The 12,583-nt window shown below is 41.3% G+C and overlaps 1 protein-coding gene across 3 annotated transcripts in view; it reads right to left on the bottom strand.

Moving 5' to 3' along the window:
* The window catches only part of pde4ba (phosphodiesterase 4B, cAMP-specific a), a 463,830-nt gene that overhangs the window by 144,184 nt on the left and 307,063 nt on the right, over positions 1-12,583 (bottom strand). For all 3 annotated transcript variants that reach the window (XM_034179584.1, XM_034179585.1, XM_034179586.1), the window contains 4 exons: positions 7,857-8,051; positions 4,597-4,633; positions 3,889-3,959; positions 785-837 (listed from right to left, as the gene is read on the bottom strand). In XM_034179584.1, the coding sequence (XP_034035475.1) occupies positions 785-837; positions 3,889-3,959; positions 4,597-4,633; positions 7,857-8,051 (356 nt within the window). The remainder of the gene's footprint in view (positions 1-784; positions 838-3,888; positions 3,960-4,596; positions 4,634-7,856; positions 8,052-12,583) is intronic.

Raw genomic sequence — 12,583 nt, forward strand, 5'->3', positions numbered from 1 at the left:
AGCAGTATGTGTCTGACTGACAACGCCCAGACACATCCCACTGTGCCAGTAACGCTAATTAAACTAATACATAAAAAGATAACTGCAAATGATAATGTTAAAAGATGGCAAGATGGCTCAAAATAGGAGGTTCACTGGTCCTCATGTAAACATTCAAAGTCAAATCTAAACATTCAAACCTGAATATGAAGTAGTTCTGATGATTACTGAAGGATTTTTGCAATCTCGCTTGTTGACTCACAGACTGATTGCATGTGACCAAATGCATCTCCAGATGCACAGGGAAACAGACAAATAAAAAGAATAACTAATCTTCTCCCAGTATTCTTCTCAGCCTAACTAAGTGCCATATGAGGCACCACAGGTGCACCACAGTGACACACCTACAGCATCTTAAAACCCACAATGAAAGAAGAGAGGGAGACTCGCTGTCCACTTTGAAGCCTTAATGTGTGTGTCTGTGTGTGTGTGTGAGACAGAGAGATTCCACTTCAATTGTGTGTTCAAAAAACAGTTAATGAGCTTGATGACAAAACAGTCCAGAGCAGCGCGACACGGCTGAAGAAAGGGGGCACGAAAAAGTGAAACTTTTCAAATACACAATTTTTTTTTTCTTTTCAGAGACAGATGAGATGGAGCAGACAGAGCGAGGGAGGAAAGAACGGTGACGATGAGTAAAAAGAAAAACATGGTGGTGAAAGAAGGTGTCAGGCAGAAAGATAACCAAAAAAATATTCTTTACAAATGTCAGACATGTAGTAGGACTTTCCAGTGAGCTTCTTACCTGGTAGACAAACTCTGGTGATGGGAGGCTGAGTCGTGGCTGCTGGGGACCTCCTGAAGAAAAAATAGAAGTGCATAAAATGGAGATGTGACAAAAAGAAGATGAGTGCCTCACAGAGTCACTGTGCTTAGATTTTTTTTCCTCTCTGCTGGTTTCAACAGAAATCATTTATAGCGACGAGTACCGATATACAGTGTGTAAGGGCCACTGTGGATTTTTCTTCACAAGAGCTTGGCAGTGGGGGGGTTACACAAAAAGCTGTGATATTAAAAATTAAAGTATACAGTAATAAATTTGTGAGGGGGAAAAAAGTCAGATTCTCCAAAATGAAAGTCATGAATTTACAAGAAGGAGAAAAAAGAAATAAAGAAAGAAAGAAAAACCTCAGAAAACAGTGGTGGGTTTTCATTGTGGAACCACCACGCTTCACTTTGCAGGTAAATCACACGCATTCACTAAATCGGGATTTTTGTTTTTCACAAATTTGAGGGTTTTTTTTTTAAAAGGAATTCTACAAGTTATTGTCCTGCAAATGTATGATGTTTTCTTGCAAATTTATGACTTCATATTCTCACAGAAGTGTTTTCTCATAAACATGGGGTTTTTCTTGTAGATTTACGAGTTATTGTCCTGGAAATTTATGATTTTTTTTTTCTTGCAAACTTACGGCTTTTTTTTTCCTCATAAACTTACAAGTTCATGTTCAGGAATTCAGGAGTTTTTTGTTGTTGTTGATGTTTTTTTTATTTGTTTAGTAAATATTGCTTCATTACTTCTCCCTACTCTTTTTTAATTCCTACAATGGCCCATTATGCCATTGTATCTATACATTTCAGATGGATTATTTCAGGTAGTTTAAAAGCATATACAGCATATATGTGCTTTTCCATGCTGATCCATGCCAGCTTTTGTGTGCAAGTGTTTCAGTCTCTGAATGTAGGTCAGACAGACTCAAACTATTCAATGCTGCAATCTGAGTGTCAATACACCAAACAGAACCTGATCGTGCACACACAAAAGCTACAGACAACTACACAATATAATGCACAAATATGATGAGTGACAATGCATCTGCAGCCTGACCTCAAGGACAACAGTGCTATGAAAATCACTGTGTGTGTGTGTGTGTGTGTGAGAGAGAGAGATTGAGTGAGTGAGAGAGAGAGAGAGAGAAAAGATGAAAAATAGCATCACAAAGCAGAACTTTCAGTGATGGCTGCAGTAAGGTATTTTTTTTAATTAGGGGTTATTTTATATTAAAAATAATTAGTTTTTATATTCATGTGTTTCTTATTTATTTATTTTTATTATTAGCTTATAATTAGAAAATTAATACATTTTAATGTAAACAGTTGCACTGCTTATAACATCAAGGCCATTATAACAAAAAAAAAAACAAAAAAAAACAAAACAAAAACAATTATGTCTGTTGTACAGACGTAAAGAAAAAAAAAACATAATAAAGCTAAAAATCTGGGCATTATAAACCAACATTTTGCACTTGTGATACATATATTTGCCTCCTTAAAAAAAGGTACTGTTCTGTACTACTACACAAGTGGTAAAGAATAAATGTTAAAGAGACAGAGCAGGAAATTAAGGTTGTTGTAATGTCATTCAGGGTTTTAAATCACTGCACACTTTTTATTGGAGATTTTCAAAGGTGGGTCATCATAGATCTGCATTTTTGTTTGCAGTGCTGCTGAGCCACAGTCCAATACTGCCATCGTGTGGCCACAACAAGAAATCGCAGACCAATGTAAATACCAAATTCCCTCTCCCTCCCTGTTATTTTCATTTATGGCAAATAAAACTATTCTGAAACACATTTAATGGGGATTTTTTTTAACAACTTTCCTGTTAAATATTATATGCACAATTTAACTGTTTTATGAGCCTTGTGGTAAATCAAATGTCTGAAGGAAATCATGCAACAATCAGCAGAATTTATTCATGATTTTCTTTCTCATAGCCAGATAGGGCATTTTTGATCTTTTTTAAAAACAATAACTACAGTACTTTTTGATAGAGGTCACAAGCAAGAGCTCAGTGATCTAATATCATCAATAATTTGTTTTCAAGACTTCAGATGTAAACACTTTTGGCATTGTTGACTAACAACTAACAAGTGCTTTTCTAGCTTTTATGTTGATTTTTACAGTCTGATTGTGAGTTACACTCAAAAATAGAAACGCAACACTTTTGCTCCAATTTTCATGCATTAAAGTGACAGATCTAAGACTTACTCTATGTGCATTATTTCTCTTCAGATTTTGTTCCCAAAATTGCTAAAATCCCACATTAATGAGCACTTCATCCTCACCAAAATAATGCAGTTTGGTGCAGCATATTAAGCTGCAGAGTAAACACTATGATTACTGCACATGTGTGTCTTGGATTGGTCACAATAAAAGTCACTTTAAAATGTGCAGATGGTGTTGAAGAAAAGCTCTTTTTTTCCTGTGAAGAATCTGGATGTGATGGTCCGGAGCTGGCGTGGTTACACGTGGACAGCATGCTTTTATTCTGACATGTCTAAAGCACATCAGTGCAATAATCATGCTGTTTAATCTGCATGCTGATATACCGCACCTGCCAGGTCAATGTATTACCTTGGCAAAGATGAAGTACTAACTAACACAAATTTTGAAAGTTTTGGGACAAGGATGTGAGATAAATAAGCCTTTTGGGCACTCACAGAAGGAATCTTCCATCTTTTCATTAAATAAATGAAAAGTAGGAATGAAAACAAGCGTTGCATGAATATTTTATTTAAAAAAGTAAAGGTCTGCAGCCATACAACACCTAAACCTATGTCCCTAAATCAGCAAGGCAGTTTCATGGAATTCCAGAGTCACATAGTAAATATGAATAAGACAAAATGTATAAATATCTTAATTAATGAATTCTTAATAATAGTATACGTTAAAAACAGAAGGACATCTTTTTTTGGTTGTGCAGATCCCAATTAACTGCAGCACTTTTTAAAAACTGTCTCAGCCTGTAAATCCCAAATGAAAACTGACAGCACATCACTCACTACATTTTGCTTAAAAAAAAAAAAAATCTCTTAATTGTTCGTCTGAACACTGATTGAGACTTACTTGCTGGAGGCACACTGGACATTGGTCAGAACAGTGAAGTTGTTCCTGACACTTCGGAGGCTTGCCAGAACCTAGAAAATCCCAATGAGGGGCAAATAAATAAAGAAAACTTACTATTTGTTTTTGCAATTAGGTGGTAATAATAATAAAAACAACAACAACACTGGTCAACATGATTTTTCTTACATGGAGTTTTTCCAATGGATTTTGGATAATTTGGGTGCTCTGAATCCCAATCTGGTTTTAGTTTTGCCAATTACATCACGTTTTTGAGATATGAAAACATTGAAGCAAAAGCTGCAGTCTCACACACCTCTTCGGTGTCATGAACGATATTATAGCTCTTGTTCACGTTTCATGAACCTGGTTTAAAAACTATGCTTCTGAAGCTGTTTTGAGCATGATTAGTGGTGTCAAACTTGTGAGTGAATCAGCAACTTTTGCGTAATCCATCAATATAGAACATGCAGACTGCAAAAAACGTGATGTGATAGAGGAAATCTAAGCTCAGATTCGGATTCAGTGCCCCTAAATCAGTTCTCAAAGGGCGTGCGAGAAAAAAAAATGTTTACCAGTGTAATAATAGTAATTTTATAGTATTATTTTATTCTCTTTTTTTTTAAAATATAATATATTCACACTGAATTTTTTGCACACATATAAAATCGTCATGTGTTTATGTTTGGGTGCATGAAGCGAGATATTTACCTGAGCAAAAGGTGTGACAATCAAATCATCACCATGTCTGGAAACACAAACAACAGATGCATTAAGTAAGACGTTAAAAACCCAGATCAGGTTTCACTGTGGCATAATGTTTAGACTGCAATCTCCTTCATAGCCAAATGGGAAAGACATGAAGAATCAATAACCAATAATCACCCAACGAGCTTCATTAGGACAATTACCTCTATTAATTATCATGAACAGTATACATTATTCAACTTCCTTTTAAGCATTTGTTGTTATTTAATAATGTATCAGCCTTCAGGCACACACTATTCCATTGTTGCATTTGGTTCCAGTCTACTTTTATTAATTATATATTTTACTCAATGACAAATTTCAGAAAGTTGTTGACTGTTTGAATAAGGAAAAGGCTATACGCCCAATCGTTGGGCAAATAAATATAATGTCCTACCTTATTCGCCCAACCGTTGGGCAGATAAGTCATACACTGATCGTTACATGCACAACCGTTGGGTAGATAAATATAATGTCTTACCTTATTCGCCCAGCCGTTGGGCAGATACGTCATACATTGAACGTTACATGCACAACGGTTGGGCAGATAAATATAATGTCTTACCTTATTCGCCCAACCGTTGGGCAGATAAGTCATACATTGAACGTTACATGCACAACCGTTGGCCAGATAAATATAATGTCTTACCTTATTCGCCCAACCGCTGGGCTGATAAATATAATGTGTTATCTTATTCGCCCAACCGTGTTCGGGTAGTTGACACGTTTTGTGCATCACCACTTTTTAAGGCTCTATTGCGGCGTATGTTTGACACATTTAATGGCGCCGTCTTTAATTACTGCGAAAACACCGCAGTGGATGAAAACAGACAAACTTCATAAGCATTTTGAATGGAAACCTGTTAACGACGAAACAGTTTTTAACAAAATGCTGCTTGCTGGCTGTAAGATGATGTTAGTTTGACACTGTTCCCTGGGTGTGATGAGCTAAACAGAACCACTTTAGATCACAGCTCCTTCGTGGGCTGCGAACCCTCCCGCAGCCGGCGAGAAAATATCTGCCTTTTTTCCCCTCCTGCGGTGAAACCAAAAGTGAGCTTACAAGCGCGCTCATTCGTCGGTTGTGGTTGGGCGTATATGCTCGCATATTTACTTTACTGAACCAACGGACAGGCGTATAGCCACTCTCTTTGAATAAATGCGCACAAATTGTTTTTAAAAATTATGTTTTCTGACTTATCTAGGTCTACATAAATGCCTGGGAGGAAGGTGGGAGGGGGTGCTGATAATTTGGTGAAACAACTTAGTAATATTATTATTATTATGGCCTGAATCTAAAACCAAGAAGATATAAAGTTAACTGTAAGCTCAGCGAATATAAGGTGAATAAATTTAAAATGAACTAAATATAAACTGCTAACAAAAATAGTAGAAAGCGAAGTGAATATAACCTAAATGAACAACACAAAGTTTACTGAATAAAGCCAATTAAATCTAAACCCAATGGAATATAAAACTAATTTAGAGTTATGATCGAAAACTATACAGATCTAAAGTTAATAGAGATAACTGAAAGCTTAGTGGATTTAAAAGTAACGATAAAGTTCACTGAAAGCTAAGTGAAATATAAAGTTAATAGAATAGGAGGCTTGTTAATAGAATAGGAGGTCACTGAATGTAAGAGTTATGCAAATATTTTGATCAAAAGTAAAATAGATTTAAAGTTAATGGAATATAAAGTTAACAGAAGAGTAGGCTAGTTTGTCTAAAACGGCAATAAATATATAAAGGTAACTAAACGTAAAACTAACTCAGAGCTATGTGAATATTTTGATCGAAAACAAAATAGATTTAAAGTTAATGAAATATAAAGGTAACAGAATACAAGGCTAACTTTTTATCAAACTAAAAAAAAGAAATAAGATTAATTAAACATAAAACTAAGAGGGTGGTCTGTGTCACAGGGCTGTGAAATGAAAATTGTGAAATCTGAGGAAAATTTGCAGGGAGTCGGGGCGGGGGCGGGCATCCAGGAGCTGAGGTCTAGGGCTCTGTGGGGACCCAGAATTAAATTTTTATCTAATGATACTTTTTCAGCATATCCTGGAAGAACAAATCTCAAAATTAGTGCATATTTAAATGATCCTACATTCAACCGTTTACTTGACCTGTCAATGATGATGTTGAAATAACAGAATATGACATGGAAGTAGGACCTGGAATGATTTTCCTTTTATGCATTAACTCAGAACAATTAATCTACATGAAATTTATGAAGACTGAAAAGACTGTTACGGCTTTTCAAAAACCACAGCTAAAGCTTGTAGAATATTTGGAAAATCATGGTAAAATATTAATAACATACCTTATAATAAAAAGTCACTTATATTCTTGTGTAAACTCATGTAGCCTAAATCCATTCAAAGCCACAATGCCTTTTTTACAATGAAAGAAAGTCTAGATTAATGAAAAAAAGTCACATAAACTTGTCTAAAATCCTGTTTGAACAGCAGAATGTTTATTTTCCAGGGAGAGAAAAATTCTTACCGTGTTTCCTGAGAGGGCACAGTTCACTTTCCCCGTTTCTTTTATCTTTCAGGTGTGTTGATGAAGCCAGCGATGATTCCATGGATTCTTGTCCTTGTAAGACTTTTTCAAACAGTTTTTCTTGCCATCTTCTCTCTGTGCGAAGTCGCTCCGTGACACAGACATGCTACACAAATCTTCTTTTAAAAACTTGAAAGCTCCAAAAGTTTGGGATGTCCACATGCTACATTTAGCTTAAGCCGCACAGGAGGCACACAGCGTCGCCGCAGCAACCAACCAGTCCTTTACGACAAATGTCATAACAGCTACACATTGAGTGGCATTTTTCCTCTGCGAAAACTCCGCGGATCCGAGGGAACTGATTTGTATCTGTAACGCACAGATCAGTGTCAGCGGACTTATAAAACTTATGCGATGTCGTAAAAAAAGAACGCTTTGCGATAAGCATTTTAAAAACTCAGTGATGTTCACGATTAAAGAGTACATCACTAACACCCCACCCCACCCTCTCCATGATGAAATCCGCGGAATCCCGCGGATCCGTGGAGTTTTCACAGCCCTGGTGTCAGCGTCACGGTCACTTGAAATTACTGAGCGGCCAAATCTTAACTGACATGATTGTTTTATTCACGTGTACTTTTCTAAATATCTGAATACACTCAGCATGCACGTGCACTGAACGTGTGCTGTTCTTATCCGTGTAAAGTTCTGCTTACAGTTCTGATGCAATGGAGGAGTTCCGGGACATGGACTTGGGGGACAGGTCATAGTCGCTGTCTGAGCGGTAGAGGAAGGACTCTCTGCGCTGGTTATGAGTAGGGAAAGTGGTGTGGAGGACCAGACCAGAGCCAGGAGACGTCTGGGAGTCCAGCGGGCTGCAACTGGCAGATGGGCCATTTTCCACATCAAAACTGCAAACACAAACAGTTTTAAGATGTCACATATAAAATGGATAGAAAATCTTCTTTTCCACTCCTTTAAAATACTTTTTCTAGCAACTAAAAAGGGCAGGAAGCTCCTGTCATTTAATTATAACAACCACAACATGAAATGACTCTCCTTTTCTCACATTTTATGATTATTGACTGAAAGTGAAGAAAGGGGAAGTGGAATCCCTTCATGTGCACCATCTACATCCCCTTTAAGAGATAAGTGGACTCAAACACTCTCACACACGATGACCGGGTAAGAACAATCAGGATGACACGCTGCAAAGCACACAGCTTGATCAATAATGGAAATTAGACAAACAAACGCTACTTTGTGTGCACTGAGGGAAACGTGGAGGTGGAGCTCATTAAAAGAAAATCCCCTAAAAGTAACAGGACCGGAGCAGGGTGCATAACTTTGAGGAGGGTTCCCCCTTCACTGTTTTTCTGCCAGCATTGTTCATTAGCTGGCATCCAGTTTTAGTCTAATCACTACCACCTACAGTTACTAAACATAAAGTCCAGCCTCAGTGCACTGAGGATGACGCTCTCCCAGGGTGGTTTGGATGTCAGTGCAGGATTACACAGGGATCAAAATATAAAAATACTCCAATCATGTTGAAAAACATACCACATTATTTGCCTGATCATAAGGATTACAAAAAGGTATAGTTTGGACTATCTATGGCTGAAAGTTGTGGAGTTATAGAACAAAAACGGAAAAAAAGGTGGAAAAGCCCATTTCAGTTTGTACATGAGTCAAAACAAAAAACTACTCCAATTTGGTCAAAAGTGGTACAAATTTTTGTTTGAGTGAATAGGATTAAAAACAGGATAGTTTTGAATACTTGGTTCAGGGTCTGGACTTCTGTGCTAGTCACAGTTTGTCCATCACAAACACCATGTTCGATCACAGGGGTGTCCATAAGTGCACGTGGCACCAGGACACCCTGAGCCGGAGGTCGATGATCGATTTTGTAGTCGTATCATCTGACCTTTGGCCACGTGTCGCGGACACTCGAGTGAAGAGAGGGGCTGAGCTGTCGACCGATCAGCACCTGGTGGTGAGTTGGATCCGCTGGGAGGGGAGGAAGCCGGTCAGACCTGGCAGGCCCAAGCGTGTCGTGGGGGTCTGCTGGGAACGACCGGCGGAACCCTCTGTCAGCGAGGTCTTCAACTCCCACCTCCGGGAGAGCTTCTCCCAGATCCCGGGGGAGGTTGGAGACATGGAGCCCGAGTGGATCATGTTCTCCACCACCTCCATTGTCGATGCGGCCGCTCGTAGCTGTTGTCACAAGGTCTCTGGTGCCTGTTGCGGCGGCAATCCACGAACCCGGTGGTGGACGCCGGAAGTAAGGGATGCCGTCAAGCTGAAGAAGGAGTCCTACTTGTCTTTGTTGGTAGGTGGGACCCAGGAGGCAGCTGACAGGTACCGGCAGGCCAAGCGTGCCACAGCCCGTGCGGTCGAGGAAGCAAAAACTCAGGTCTGGGAGGAGTTCGGGAAGGCCATGGAGGAGGACTATCGGTCGGCCTCGAAGAAATTCTGGCAAACCGTCCGACGCCTCAGGAGGCAGAAGCAGCTCTCCACCCGCACCGTCTACGGTGCGGGTGGGGAGCTGTTGACCCTGACTGGGGATGTTGTCTGGCGGTGGAAGGAATACTTCGAGGATCTCCTCAATCCCATTGTCATGTCTTCCAAAGAGGAAGCAGAGACTGGGGACTCAGAGGCAGACTCATCCATTACCCAGGCCGAAGTCACCGAGGTGGCTAGAAAGCTCCTCGGTAGCAAGGCTCCTGGGGTGGATGAAATCCGTCCTGAGTAACTTAAGTCTCTGGATGTTGTGGGACTGTCTTGTCTGACACGCTTCTGCGACATCGCGGGGCGGTCGTGGACAGTGCCTCTGGATTGACAGACCGGGGTGGTGGTGCCTCTGTTTAGGAAGGGGGACCGGAGGGTGTGTTCCAACTACAGGGGGATCACACTCCTCAGCCTCCCCGGTAAGGTCTATTCCACAGTACTGGAGAGGAGAATTCGACCGATAGTCGAACCTCAGATTCAGGAGGAGCAGTGTGGTTTTCATCCTGGTCGAGGCACACTGGACCAGCTCCACACGCTCCATCGGGTGTTTGAGGGTTCATGGGAGTTCGCCCATCCAGTCCACATGTGCTTTGTGGATCTGGAGAAGGCGTTCAACCGTGTCCCTCGGGGCACCCTGTGGGGGGTGTTCCGAGGGACACCGGGTCCAGGGTCCTTTGCTAAGGGCTATCCGATCCCTGAATGACCGCAGCAGGAGCTTGGTTTGCATTGCCGGTAGTAAGTCAAATCTGTTTCCAGTGCACGCTGGCCTCCGCCAGGGCTGCCCTTTCTCACCGGTTCTGTTCATTATCTTTACAGACAGAATTTCTAGGTGCAGCCAGGGTGCAGAGGGGGTCTGGTTTGGGAACCACAGAATTTTATCTCTGCTGTGTGCGGATGATATGGTTCTGTTGGCTTCGTCAAATCAGGACCTTCAGTGTGCACTGGGGCGGTTTGCAGCCAAGTGTGAAGCGTCTGGGATGAAAATCAGCACCTCCAAATCCGAGGCCATGGTTCTCGACCGGAAAAAGGTGCTTTGCCCTCCACAGGTCGGTGGAGTGTCCTTGCCTCAAATGGAGGAGTTAAAGTATCTCGGGGTCTTGTTCACGAGTGAGGGACAGATGGAGCGTGAGATCGATAGATGGATCGGTGCAGCGTCTGCAGTGATGCGGTCGCTGTATGGGACCGTCGTGGTGAAGAGAGAGCTGAGTAGGGGGGCAAAGTTCTTGATTTACCGATCGATCTACATTCCGATCCTCACCTATCGTCAGGAAATTTGGCTCATGACCGAAAGAACGAGATCGCGAGTACAAGTGGCTGAGATGAGTTTCCTCCGCAGGGTAGCTGGGCGCTCCGTTAGAGATAGGTTGAGGAGCTCGGTCACTCGGGAGGAGCTTGGAGTCGAGCCGCTGCTCCTCCACGTCAAAAGGAGCTTGTTGTGGTGGCCCGGGCATCTTTTACGGATGCCCCCTGGACACCTCGCTGGAGAGGTGTTCCGGGCACGTCCCATTGGGAAGAGGCCTCGGGGAAGACCCAGGACACACTGGAGGGACTGTGTCTCTCGGCTGGCTTGGGAACACCTTGGCGTTTCCCTGGAGGAGTTGGGGGTTGGTGTGTGTGGATCGGGAGGTCTGGGCGGCTTTGCCTGAGCTGCTGCCCCCGCGACCCAACTCTGGATAAAGCAGAAGAAAATGGATGGATGGATGGTTCAGGGTCAATGTCTAATGGACTTTATGACATGAAATATGAGACCCGTCGTCTTGCACTGTTATGCTAGCTTCATGGCACAGCACCCTATAAATGAAGAAAAGCCAAAACCTGTAGAGCTAGTGCGCTGTGCATCTCATATTAACTACTTTGGTGTGTAGTCAATTCATATGTATCTTTGTTATTTTTGTGTGTGAACATTGCCAATGACCCTGTGTCATAACTGTTAAAAGTTTCCAATTGTGTTTTACCAGGAAGTATAGTACAAGTATTACCAGGAATTATGGATAATCGCATTACAACCTTCTGTCATGTTAACAGTGACAGTAAACAAAACTGTTTCGCTATTCAAACAATAAAACAGAATACATATACATACAGCAGCATGGTGGCTTAGTGGTTAGCACTGTTGCCTCACAGCAAGAAGGTCATGGGTTTGATTCCCACCTGCAGCCTTTCTGTGTGGAGTTTTCATGTTCTCCCTATGTTTGCATGGGTTTCCTCCGGTTTCTTCCGACATCTAAAGACATGCAGGTTAATGACCTGAATTTATGGAGTGCTTTTCAAGACACTTAAAGAGCTTAACAAGTTGCATTATTCATTCACTCACACATTTACACATTGTTGGTGTCAAGTTACTACAAGGAGATGCGGTGTAAGGCGAAAAGAGAAGTGGCAAAAGTGAAGGAAAAGGCATATTGCGAGCTGTACAAGAAGTTGAATAGTAAGGATGGAGAAAAGTTCTTGTACCAATTGGCCAGACAAAGGAACAGCGCTGGAAAGGATGTGCAGCAGGTTATGGTGGTAAATGATGCAGATGGTAATGTGTTGACAAGTGAGGAGTGTGTGCTGAGAAGGTGGAGGGAATATTTTGAAGAGCTGAAGAATAAAGAAAATGAGCGAGAGAAAAGGCTGGATGATGTGGTGAGAGTAAATCAGGAAGTACAAGAGATTAGAAAGGAAGAAGTGAGGGCTGCTATGAAGAGGATAAAGAGTGTCCACATGACATTCCAGTGGAGGCATGGAAATGTCTAGGAGAGATGGCAGTAGAGTTTCTAACCAGATTGTTTAATAAAATCTTGGAAAGTGAGAGGATGCCTGAGGAGTGGAGACAGAGGGTGCTGGTTCCTATTTTCAAGAACAAGGGTGATGTTCAGAGCTGCAGTAACTACAGAGGCATAAAGCTGATCAGCCACAGCATGAAGTTACGGAAAAGAGTAGTAGAAGTTAG

This window comes from Thalassophryne amazonica, chromosome 10 (assembly GCF_902500255.1).
Source record: "Thalassophryne amazonica chromosome 10, fThaAma1.1, whole genome shotgun sequence".
Taxonomy (NCBI): Eukaryota; Metazoa; Chordata; class Actinopteri; order Batrachoidiformes; family Batrachoididae; genus Thalassophryne; species Thalassophryne amazonica.